Source organism: Anabrus simplex, chromosome 1, assembly GCF_040414725.1.
Source record: "Anabrus simplex isolate iqAnaSimp1 chromosome 1, ASM4041472v1, whole genome shotgun sequence".
In the NCBI taxonomy this organism is placed as follows: Eukaryota; Metazoa; Arthropoda; class Insecta; order Orthoptera; family Tettigoniidae; genus Anabrus; species Anabrus simplex.
The window spans coordinates 1,033,215,509-1,033,229,408 of record NC_090265.1 but is presented as its reverse complement, the minus strand read 5'-3'; the positions used below and the strand labels follow the sequence as shown (position 1 = coordinate 1,033,229,408).

Here is a 13,900-nt window from a genome sequence, read left to right as displayed (position 1 = left end):
TAAATAAAACACACTCTCAATGTACAAATAGAGCAAAGAACATCATGTGAAAAGACAAACTTCTCAGATCAAAATTTCTTTATTTTATTCTGTGGGAAAGAATGAAACAAACAAACTTTTAAAAAACGAGAGATTATTCCTCAGACTTGCTTGACATTTTTTATCCTTGCACAGAAACTATATTTTAATGAATTACAATTCTTATTTTACAACACTGATAAGCCCCAACATTTCTTCTTGAAATCAAAACCATTTGCATTTCAATAACTCCAAAACTCTTCACGCTACAACCAGAAATGCGAAGCCATGTATGGGTCTATATGACGTATAAAGGTCGGCGCTGAGGGGTTGGCAGCGGATTTGTACATCAGACTGGTGAGTGAACCGGTTGTGCTGCCATTCATTCACAGTATTCAAGGGGGTGTTTTCCACAGGATAACGCTCATCCTCATACCACTGCTGTCACCCAATGTGCTCTACAGTGTGTAGACCAGTTGCCTTGGCCTGCGAGATCACAAGATCTTTCATCCATTCAGCACATGTGGGAAATTATGGGGATTACAAATTCAGCAGGGTCATCCAGTACTAGCATTAACCGTCGCTGATTTGACTGACCAAGTGCAACAGGCGTGGAACTCCATTCCACAAAATAACATACGGTACCTGTATGACACAGTACATGCATGCTTGCATTCAAACTTGTGGTGACTACAGCGGGTATTAATTACTACCATGCCACGTCTTCTCGTGCATATTTGAACCCGTGACCTGTAAACTTTAATCAGATAAATGTGTTACTTAAACAATTGTTTAACCTAAATTGCATTTCTCTAAACTAATGTCATCTTGGTGTTGAGATTTCATTTTGTGCCAGTATAATTCCATGTTTGTGTATGTTTTAAAGGGCACATTTGACTCCAACGAGCTGTATATACTGATTTCTCTATCCCTGATCACATAATCGCTCGGTTTGGCCAACGTGATATTCCTGAACGATTTGTATGTTTTCTGACCTCAAGGATATTGGGTCAAGGCGTAGGATGTAGTTTGTTTTCAGTTTTCATCTTTCATACTCTGGCGTCCTATTTCTTCAAGGGTCTGAGGAACCTGTTCCAGTTTCTATTCCCTTCCTGATATTCAGTCCTCTTCCCATATGACATCACTTTATATTTGGTAAAGGTCATTTTCATATCATCCTACACTTCTTTTCAAACTCCAAGATATTAGGTTGCAAGCTTTCTGTACAGCCTACCATTGAGACCAAGTCATCAGTATTAAGCCAAACAAAAATGGAACTTCCCCATTGATACATTTTTTGTGACTGTGGAGAACTTCAGACAACCGAACACCTGCTATGCTGCCCCCTGTGTTCATCAAATTGCACAGTGGAAGACTTGGTGCTGGCCAATCCAACTTGAAGTGGCCAAATTTTGGGCCGAATCGGTGTGACATCTGTATGGCATATATTGTTGAAGACCTTTTACTTGTATATATCTGTGTATATAGTTTGTTTCTTTTAAATGTAGTATTATTGTATTGTACTTCTGATTCACAATTAGAATTAAAGGAAGGTTCTACCTTTTCAATACAAAATGTGTTGTACAGGGTGTTCACAACATATTATTTATTATATTATTAGTACCGGTTTCTACGGTTATTGCGTCATCATCAGCTAACAAATCACAAGTGGCCAAAGTACGTATCACAAAAGTTGTATAAATAATTCTTGCATGGCAAACTACAAATGATAGACTGCTTTTCTCCTTAAAGGATAAAAGAAAAATGAGTAAAATATGATGATATAATGTGACACATAAAAGCGTTATAATCTAATGAAATAGGTGAGTATTGTGCAATAAAATTGGTCTGATGATTGAACATAAAAATCTGAATGTGATAATAAAACGATGTAGTAAAATTGTCCACTCTTCTGTTGTTGTTCAGTGGAGACACATAAGTCCGGGTCCGATGTTATGTGAGGTTGGCAAGACCATCAAAAGGTTTTTTGTCTAAGGCTGGGACACCTGATGTTAAGCGATTGAATAAGGTTGATCTTTAAAGTTGTCTCAGCTCAACAAGGGTGGTGAATCTTAAAAGAAAGGAAAGAAAAACTAAGTTAGTGAAATACCAAACCAAACCAAACCAAACCCCATGGCACTACAGCCCTTGGAGGGCCTTGGCCTACCAAGCGACCGCTGCTCAGCCCGAAGGCCTGCAGATTACGAGGTGTCGTGTGGTCAGCACGACGCTTCCTCTCGGCCGTTATTCTTGGCTTTCTAGACCGGGGCCGCCATCTCACCGTCAGATAGCTCCTCAATTCTAATCACGTAGGCTGAGTGGACCTCGAACCAGCCCTCAGGTCCAGGTAAAAATCCCTGACCTGGCCGGGAATCGAACCCGGGGCCTCCGGGTGAGAGGCAGGCACGCTACCCCTACACCGCGGGGCCGGCAAGTTAGTGAAATGGAAATCTAAAATAGGATCGCGGCCAAGGATGATAGAATATGAGACTCACCTTGTTCAGCGTGCTGTGTGTGTAGTGTGAGAAGAGTTGTGGACAAGTGAGATGGGTGTGACTAAGTTGAATGAGTGCGAAGGTAGAGTGAGAGGGGGTGGAAAGGTGGGGGGAGGTAGGGGAGAGGAAAGGGTAGGGAGGCGGAGTTCAAGGCGGGTCAGGAGGGCGGAGTGGTAGTGGTGTGGGACGTAGAAGAGTGCTGTGGAGAGCGTGAAAGATCGATTCTCCTCCCGTGATTTTGATACCTCTAAAGACTTTGATTAGGAAGTCGAAAAGGATATAGGATTTTTCTGAAATTTCGTTAAGGTTTAGATTAGGATTAAAAAATTGGTCTAGGTGAATGAAACAGTTCTCCGTAACGTCGAGTAAAGGGCCTTTGTTTATGTTTTTGGGAATTTCTAGGTCTTGTTCTATAGTAGTAAAATTATGCTTTAAGTCATGTATGTGTTGGCCTATTGCAGAAAATCTATTATATCTGATGGCGTTGACGTGTTCTAAGTATCTAACTTTGAAGCTTCGCCCGGTCTGTCCGATGTATGAGGAAAAACAGTTATTTCATTGAAAACGGTAAACACCTGACTTTGCGTGAATGTCGGATCTGTTTATTGACTTGGAATTGTGAATCATATCTATGTTTCTATTGCTGGTTCTGTACGAAATTTTAATATTATGTTTCTTGAAGACGTTAGTTACACTGTGGATGTTTTCGTTAAAGGTAAAGGTGGCGAATAGGGCAGAGTTAGGTCTTTCTTAGGTTAATGTTGTCTTTAGTCTATGTTTACATTTGTTGATAATGCGTTCTATGAATGAGGTGTTATAACCGTTGTATTTAGCGATGGCACGAATGGTGTTCATTTCCTTCTTTAGGTTTTCCTTGGATAACGGTATTTTTAGTGCACGGTCTACCATACTATAGTAAGTGGCGCATTTATGTGCGTGTGGGTGTGTTGAGTCTCTTCTGATAGTAGTCGCTGTTTGGGTTGGTTTTCTGTAGATATTGTATTCTAAAGAAGAAGGAAGTCTCTTAATTGTAAGGTCTAAAAAGTTAATTGAGTTATTGGACTCTGATTCTAATATGAATTTTATATTAGAATCTATCTTGTTTAAGTTGTTAAGGGTGGTAGCTGCATTAACCATTCTGTCATCTAGAATAACCAGAGTGTCATCGACATATCCAGACCAGAAGAGTATATTTGAGAAAATGTTATTGGTATTAATTGCAGTGTCTTCGAGGAAATCTATGTATATCTCAGCCAAAATTCCTGAGGCTGGCGACCCCATAGCCAGTCCATCTTGTTGGTAAATACATTTGTCAAATGCGAAATAGTTCTTATGTATCACGTGTTTTAGGGCCTGCGTGAAGTCTCACTCTACCTTCGCACTCATTCAACTTGGTTACACCCATCTCACTTGTCCACAACTCTTCTCACACTACACACACAGCACGCTGAACAAGGTGAGTCTCATATTCTATCATCCTTGGCCGCGATCCTATTTTAGATTTCCATTTCACTAACTTAGTTTTTCTTTCCTTTCTTTTAAGATTCACCACCCTTGTTGAGCTGAGACAACTTTAAAGATCAACCTTATTCAATCGCTTAACATCAGGTGTCCCAGCCTTAGACAAAAAAACCTTTTGATGGTCTTGCCAACCTCACATAACATCGGACCCGGACTTATGTGTCTCCATTGAACAACAACAGAAGAGTGGACAATTTTCTACATTGTTTTATTATCACATTCAGATTTTTATGTTCAATCATCAGACCAATTTTATTGCACAATACTCGCCTATTTCATTAGACTATAACGCTTTTATGTGTCACATTATATCATCATATTTTACTCATTTTTCTTTTATCCTTGAAGGAGAAAAGCAGTCTATCATTTGTAGTTTGCCATGCAAGAATTATTTATACAACTTTTGTGATATGTACTTTGCCCACTTGTGATTTGTTAGCCGATGATGACGCAATAACCGTCGAAACCGGTACTAATAATATAATAAATAATATGTTGTGAACACCTGTACAACACATTTTGTATTGAAAAGGTTGAACCTTCCTTTAATTCTAATTGTGAATCTCAGTTCAATACGGGAAAATGAAGTTTTTAACTTATAATTGTACTTCTGATTCGAATAAAGAAAGATTATATTTCCACCCAGCTGAATCACTCTCTGCCACATATCTTTCAGTAACAGAACAATGGACTATAAACAACAAAGGTGAAAGGTTACATCCTTGTCTCATCTCTGAATCTACTTTAAACCAAGAACTCATTTATCACCAATTCTGACTGCAACCCGATAGTCAGCATACTCATAAATGTCTTTACTGTGATAACATTCTGTATCCCTGATCGCATAATCCCTCAGTTTGGCCAACATCTTTTCCCATGCCATGGTTTTCTGTCATTTCTCTTGTCTAGATTAGTGAAACGTAACTATCTATTGACGGAAAAGATTGCTTTAAATAATTTGTAATTTAAGTACAGATTTTTCAGTACGGATATTTTTAGATATGAAATATAGGGATGTGATATTCTAATTTGCTTGTGTTGGTGGAAATCTTATATTGTAATAAAGACTTCCTGTATTGTTCACAGTATGTTTCTGAAGTAGTGATTGGTGCTCCTTTACCTGTAACCAAAGAACTGATGGACCACTTCAAAGTAGATATTGTGTGTCATGGCCAGACACCTGTACATCCAGTTGAGGGTGTAATTGACCCTTACGCAGAACCCAAAAGACTGGGCAAGTTCAAGCTCTTAGATTCCTTTAACACCATGACAACTGAGAAGTTAGTGGAGAGAATAATAGTGCACAGGTGAGACTACATTCATTTTTTTGGAGGCATCGGGTGTAAGTATACTCATTTCCATAGCGTTAGTGAAAGAGAGAGAAATTCTCCAGTGTTCAAGTAGAACTGTGTACTGTATTATTTGGTAACATATTGTCATTTCCATGAACGGAATATGGAAATGGAGATTGTTTTAATAATTTATCATTCATATTTATTCGCATGGTAGCCTTTGGGCGTGGCGAGCCCATTGTACTAATAGCATATAAAATGATTGAGAGTGAGTCGAAGCCTCAGAAACGGTTAGGGCACCCCCCAAGAGCAACACATAGTTCCTGGTGTTCCTGTCCTGAGGGAACTGTGAAAAGTGGACAACTAGCGACGAAGATTGCAACCATAAACATCTTGAGGTTTTTTAACTCAATACAAAGAACATGTAAATGCTGCAAAACACAATAGATGAATGATTTCAATCACTCTTTTACATCCATAAAGCAGTATTTAAAAATTTTACAGACAGCTGACAAGGGCATGTTGCTTAATATATATGAATATTGTAACAGGAACGCCCTTACTTTAGCTTTATCGGCATGTACGGTCCATGCTAGGAACCACAGAGAGAAGGGTATTCAAATAAGTTCTTTTGAAATTTAAGTCTTTGTTTATTCAAGTTACACAAGAAATATATCACCTTTTACAGATGTAAAGGATGGCTTTGAGAAAGTCCAAAGAGTGGTTGGAAGTGACGCTGTCTCTTGGTGCCGGCGATATCCTGCATTGCTGGACTCCTTCCCCCTCACCATGGATCTCTCAGCACCATGCCACCACATTATCCCACGGCGGTTGATAGGTCTTGAAGGTCCGATGAGGATCGGAATCGAACCCGAAAGTCTGACACCTAATGATCGATTACGTGCATTGTGGGATTATTGAAGGGAGTAAAGAAGTGTATAGGCATCGCACAGAATGTCTGTGAGATCTGGTATGACATTTCTTTACTGCACTGCACATTTTGCAAATTAGTACCTTCACTGAATATTACTACTCAACACAGATTGTAAAATTTACAAGTTCCACAGTTCAAAACGAAATAAGAAGATTAACACAGTTCAACATAAATGAAATGATTGTCATTCAATCCACTTGTCGACGTAACTCAAGTTAATAGAATATCACGCACAGTTCATAATGAAAGAAGAAGATTTACACAGTTCAACACAAATGAAATGATTGTCGTTTAGTGCACTGTTCTAGTGCACCAAGCCTACTTAGCAAACACAGTTCAAAAATCTGGTCTATTCTGTCACTAAGGCACAGTCTCATGAAAATAATATGATACAGTTCGTTGCGAAAGACTGACACGAGTCAAATGGTCTCGTTTGTAACTGAACTATCACTTCCTTGAATATGTACAATAACACTACGATAAACTATTATGTATAATATAACTATTTAAAATAGTTTATTTGAATCCGCCTTGATCAATACACTCATTAAATGAAAGAAAAACTATTTATTAAACCAAACATGTTTCAGGAAGTCTCAACCATTTATCTGAACACTGTTTGGTCTAATAAATAGTTTTTCTTTCATTTAATGAGTGTATTGATCAAGGCGGATTCAAATAAACTGTTTTAAATAGTTATATTATACATTCAGGCTAGTCAATACGGACCAGACACAATATTAACCTATCATGGTTAAGTTTATTAACAGTAAACTATTATGTGGCGAGTCCGCCCATTTTATGCAATTTGATAATAATTTATGATTATTCGCTCGGAGAATTTAGTTCCATTCTCAAGAATGTTAATTACTCAAACTGTACAAGTTTTAATACACAAGTCTATCAGCTGTTGATGACTCAAAATATTATATCACTTCCTATCTCGCATAAAAATAGAGTTCAAAGTTTCCACCGTCAACACTTAGAAATGTGTATGTCCAGAGACGTGAACACTTGTACTTTCCGTAAACACAACTACCATTGGCAATCTGCCGAAAAAAGTAACGATCTCTGACCGATATCTTCCACATCTGGCCCACACACCGTGGCAGTTGGGAATACACACAGATACTGATTTAAGCTAACTCAACAAGCTCCTTCTATACCCATAGTACGGGCATTGTGGCTTCTGATTCATCAATCTTCTATCTTCAATTTCTCGGTTATCCCACCGCCGATTTTAATGAAATTTGATATTCTTCTGTTGTTATTGGCTACACGATGATGTAATTGAAATTTTTGTATCACATTCGGTTCTGGAAATCATGAGATGGAAGGAATTGAATGTTCGATGGCTATATCATGTGTCCTTGGCTGGCTATCCATCAGCGAGCAGGATGTGTGCATAGCTGCTATATCAGTCACCTGTGCGCACAGTGGTCTTTTCAAACCTCTCGTACAGCTGTTGTTACGAGTTTCGCTCGCATGCACCAGAAATACTTTAATAATGAATGTCGCTGTGACATTCCCGTTTCAATATCTACATACAGTTTGATCAAAGGTTCAGTCAAATTCAATATCAAGTGAAATTTCAGAAAGGATCAATGTCCTCATCAATGAATTCATGAACTTTGATGTATCCACAAAGACTCACACAAAATGCTGTCAGTTGTGTACACTTATTTATTTACAACTTATTTCACATTATACACACATAACCTAATCAACTGCCATCATAAACAAAACCAAACTGCGGATAATAAGAAGGATGTGACTGCCATCTTGAAAAACATTTGACTGTTACTGTCAGAATCACACCACGAGCTCACAAAAACAACTCCACCATCAAGACCACCACCATGTATATGTTGCCTGGCCAGGCTTCCAGAAGGATATGTCACAACCTATCATCTCGTAAATTCTAGAGTGTTCAATAGCATAGTTACAATGTAAGGAAGGTTCTACATGGTTCTCGTTGTACATTCAGATATTACGGTGTGTTGCACAATATTGTAGTGGTACATCATATATATAATAAATTATGTACTATTTAATTACGGATTCTTACATTACTAAACTCATATTAATATATATAGAGCACATGTTTCATGTCATAACCTCACAAATAATATGATCGTACCTAACTACGTAAATAATAATACTAATAAATGGATGTAAATACTTCATAGCCATACCTCACAAGTCATAATAATAATAATAATAATAATAATAATAATATTAATAATAATAATAATAATAATAATAATAATAATAATGATTCGAGCTCAATACTTGCGTTATTTACCTATGGGTTAAAGAACATTGTTTTCAAGTTATATCAGTCTATTACACTTGCATCAACTTCACGTCAAATTCTAGAACAAACAAAACATCCATTACACCTCATGGGCAACTGATTGCTGTTCTTTCACCTTCACATCTACCTTCTCCCACTAGCCTCCCTTCCCCTCCTCTAAATAACAGCAGCCCACCCTCTTTGCCTGTAAGCGATCAGTCCAGCGTCAACACGATGTGATAGTGCATACAGGACGGAGCCCGCTTAGAGGGACTGAAGGACGGGGAGTAAGTACTAATTTTTGTTATTTCCTGTTTACCCTGTTTACCCTCTGTTTTCGCATTAATTTATGAAATGTTTTCTTTCTTTTAAATTAAGACTCCTACAGACAATAAAAACGAGTCAGTCTGAATTGACGATTTTTCCGTATTTGACACACTACTATATAAGCTCCATTCTGTGTTAAATATAAGTCCACTACAGATGAAACGAGGAATTCCCATAATTAACTCACATATCGGTCTATATCATCAACAAAACAATAATTTCTTTTAACATGATATTAAGAATGTAACAAGATGATTTTATTTCTACATATGTAACAACAGGCAAACTAAGGGAAAACCATTAGCTGCGAGCAGAGGAGTTTTCCCTTAGAAAGTTGGATAAGATGAGACCTTTGTGTGGGAAATAATACATAAATTCATCAGCTGCTGCCATGCAGTGAGGCAGGGGACTGCCAAAGGCTAAGAGAGACCACCCTGAAAGAAAATCCTCTAGTACGTTAGGCCTAGCAAGTCAGTACAGGAGTACAATGCAGTTGCTTTCAAAACAAAAACGAGCCTCGGAAAGAAACATATTCTGAATGTCGACAATACTTCAAGTACTCTTGGAACTAATGACGTCATGTCCGATGTTCATTCAAGATGCACGACAAGAACCAATCATAGAAACAAGCTTCGGATTGGAACCTTAAACGTTATGACTCCAACAGGAAAATGCAATGAAATCACGGATTTAATGAACCGTAGACATATTCACATCCTTAGGGCTAAGTGAAACCAAATGGGAAGGTTGCAACACAAGAATGTTGGAGGACGGATATAAATGATATTGGAGTGGTAATCCTGCAGTGGCGAGGAATGGAGTTGGTCTTATACTCCATAAAGACATTGATAGTGTAACAGATGTCTCCTTCATCAATGAGAGATTAATCAAAGCTAAAATATGCCTAAATGGAGAAACTCAAACTGTAATCCAAGTTTATGCTCCCCAGCAGGGTTGTAGCGATGACCAAAAAGCAAGCTTCCTAGAAAAACTAGAGGACATCATTGATGAAGAGAACATAATGATAATTGGGAATTTTAATGCCCAGGTAGGAACTGATAGGTCAGGTTATGAAGGCATTATTGGTCCATATGGATTTGGTAATACAAAAGAGGAGGGTGAACTTCTACTTGATCTATGTACACAAAACCAACTTCTGATGAAGAACTCGTGGTTTCAGAAACGGGATAGCCACAAGATAACGAGCTGCAGCTGGGATGGTCAATGTAGATCAGTGATAGACCTTATCATCACAGATAGGTCAAGTGGAGAAAAGGTGCATGATGTAAAAGTGGTACCTAGTGAGAGCCTTGATAGTGACCATAGACTCCTCATTGCAGACCTAAAAGTCACCAAACCTATTATTAAAGTAAACAAGAAGAAAAAACCACCAATTAAGGACTGGAAATTGAAAGATGTGGAAGTCAAACAGCAGTTTCAAGAGGAAATCAGAGCTAAAATACCAATAACAGACACAAAGAAAGGTAATGAAGAATGGAATGATTTTAAGGCAAGTCTGGTTGGTAGTGCAGATAAAATATGTGGAAGAACAAGCAGAAGAGTGAGAGAGAAAAGAACATCTTGGTGGAATGATAAAGTGAAAGAAGCTATATTGAAAAGGAATAAAGCAAAAAAACTTCTTGATGTGGCTAAGTCTGACAGAAGAATCAACAGTAACCAAATAGACAACAATAAATTGGAAGAGATGGCAAAGGAATATAGATACAGAAAGTTGGAAGTCAAGAGAATTGTACGGGAAGAAAAAGAGAAAAGTTGGAAAGAATTTACAACTAAACTGGAAGAAGACAGTAAAGGGAATATGAAAATGATATATGGAAAAGTAAAAGATCAGATAAAGAAGCAATTACAGCCCTGGAGACAGCAGATGGGAATATAATTCGCAATATGAAAGATATCACGGATACAATGGGGCAGTATTTTGACAAGCTCCTATATGGCCCTAAAGAGATCTCTGTTGAGGATGTAGGACAGAAAACAATAGAGGAAGATATCCCAATTACATGGACAGAAGTAGAGCAAGCTCTCCATAGGATGAGAAGTGGTAAGTCAGCAGGAGCTGATGAAATTACAGCTGACATGATTAAAGCTGCTGGTCTGCCAGGAATACAGTGGCTGTATAGAGTTCTCAAAACAATATGGAAATATAACAAAATACCTGAAGATTGGACAAAAGGGGTGATAGTTCCTATCTTTAAGAAAGGGAGTAGAAGGAAAAGTGAAAATTACAGAGGCATTACCCTCTTATCACACGGCCTTAAGATTATGGAGAAGATCATTGAAGCCAGAGTAAGGGATATACTAGAGCCTACCTTAGAAGAGGAACATGGCTTTAGGACTGGAAGAAGCACAACCGATCTGATATTTTCTTTCAGGATGTTGGCAGAGAAACACTGGAAAAGAGGAAAAGACCTAATTATTGTGTTTATGGACCTTGAAAAGGCGTATGATAATGTTCCTAGACTAACTATTTGGAAAAGTCTTAGAAAACTTGGTGTACCGGAGTACCTTATTAGGAAGATCCAAATGCTATATAGTAATTGTAAAAGCTGTGTCAAAATTGGAGATGGTCACTCTGAATGGTTCCATACAACCAAAGGAGTACAACAGGGAAGTGCCTTATCACCTCTTATATTCATAGCAGTTATGTATACCATTTTAAAGGAACTAAAAGGAAAAGGTAATAAAGATCTTCAGGCTCTGGTGTTTGCAGACAATGTGGCAATATGGGATGAAATAGAGGAGGGAGTGCAAAATAATCGGAATGCATGGTGTAAGAAGTTTGATGATTATGGAATGAAATTGAACCCATCAAAAACAGTAGCATTGAAAATCAGCAGACACAATACAGAATGCAACATAAAAATACACGACCACCAAGTTGAAGTAATACACCAATTCAGTTATTTAGGAAGCGTAATGGCCAGTAATAACAGAGCTGAGATAGAAATAACAAACAGAGTAACCAAAGGCTCTAACTTTTACAGTATCGTTAGACACCTACTATGGGATGAGAAGGTCCCACGAAGAACAAAAATGACCCTGTACAAGTCATATTTCTTTCCCATCCTTACATATTCTCTGGAAACCTGCACACTAACATCAAAGGATTGTAGTAGGATTCAAGCCTGTGAAATGAAATTTCTTAGAACTGCCCTCCAAAAGACCCGACTTGATCATGTGAAAAATGATGAGATCCGATCTAACCTAGGTCTAAATGAATCAATGGAGGAAAGACTTAGGTCATCTAGACTCAAATGGTTTGGACATGTTAAGCGAATGAATAGCACAAGGTTACCATGTGCTTATTTGGAAAAGAGAATAACAGGTAGAAGACCAGCTGGAAGACCAAGAAGAAGATGGATGGACCAACTGAGAGAAGACGTGGAGAGAAGAGGATGGAATTAGGAATCTGTCTTGGACAACGAAATCTTTTTGAATAGGCAACTTTGGAAGACGCTCGTTTTCAAACACCCTACCCGGCTCGCTGGAAGGGCAAACCGATGATGATGATGATGACTCACAAGTGGATTTTATAATCGTTGCACTACAATTTGTAATAATATTTTGTAATAATGCAGTGCGTATTTGGCATCTAGACTCACAACAATTGGACTATTTAAAATTGTTGTGCCATATTTTAATGAACATTTATTTTTCACAACACACCAGAAGGGCAATGGAGAAAATGACGATGGATGCTGGAAAACTATAAATGCAAGTTACATAAAATAGGGGGAAAGCAAAATAATAAAATACGGATACTGTATTTGGGCATTTTTTGTCATGTAAATATAATAATAATGGCATGTGGCCTCCGAAGCCGGGTGCAGATCTTTCGAGTTGTTGCGTGATAGGCGATCTACATGCTTACCAAATGTGGCTCTTACCTAAGATGAATCCTAATGCGTAAGTCGGCGCACACACACGTCCACCAAACTGTCGGGATTAACCAACTAAAGTTAAAATCCCCGACCCGATCGTGACCCCTTGAACTGAAGGCCAACACGTGCTAATCATTTAGCCATGCTCATACTGTACATAACGGTATCAAAATATTGCAATCGTGATATACGCGATGAAAATAAAAAGTGCTACATTTACGCCGTTTCATTTCACTTTTCCTTATATCTCATAGTAATTGGAAAACCTTCAAGGTCAGTTCTCTTGATGAAGATTCCGTAGACCCTTCGCGAATAATAGGTTAGAGACCCCACATGGCGCGACTCGGACGATGTCACAGAGGTTAGAAATTCAACATAGCGTGCCGCGGACAATGTCACAGCGGGCTAATTAATGCTGCCAACTTTCAAACTAGTTTCAAGATCAGGCTAGTGGAAAGATTATTGGTCCGGCTTGTAGCAAAACAACTGGGCAGTGGGCAACAAAGTGGTCGACAGACCTCTAGCATCTCACACACATCAGAAGGTACGGCACGATTAATAACCCTGTGACTAATTAAAACATACCTGGCACATGGCATGACTATTTTAAACTGCACGATTTCCTCATTTTCAACAAAGCTGGTAGCCCTAGCCAGCCAGTAGCAACACAGAAAATGGTGGCAAATTTGAGTTTTATAGTGCCTCCGCTTTAATTCTTGTAAATAAGAATACTTCTAGGGGCCGGTTAGTGGGTTGAGGAGAAACGTTGGCGCCAGGAGGCCCGTAGTGATGTTGCGCATGAATAACCTGCGCACAGCACTCCAGCCATGAGATCCTTGCTCAAGACTAGAAACTCGTAATCGCTTGTACATTCTCGCGTAACAGGTTGCCGCTATTATATGCTGGAGTATTCAGCTGTCTCTTTAAATTCAAAAAACTTTTGCGTATATTTTTCTTACATACGATCGATCCATGCGGAAAAATTGTGGTGGAGGACTAATTTTTTTGGCGATCGATGCGATAAAACGATTGTTCAAGGAACGATAGATGCGGAGGAATTTAACATTGGTGTATATGGAACATTTTTGGGACTGAATATATTGAATGATGGATAC

General features: G+C 38.4%; 1 protein-coding gene across 1 annotated transcript in view; it reads left to right on the top strand.

Annotated features, from left to right (window-relative positions):
- The window catches only part of Pect (phosphoethanolamine cytidylyltransferase), a 132,702-nt gene that overhangs the window by 103,211 nt on the left and 15,591 nt on the right, over positions 1 to 13,900 (top strand). The window contains exon 7 of the mRNA XM_067136991.2: positions 5,121 to 5,341. Coding sequence (XP_066993092.1) covers positions 5,121 to 5,341 — 221 coding nt within the window. The remainder of the gene's footprint in view (positions 1 to 5,120; positions 5,342 to 13,900) is intronic.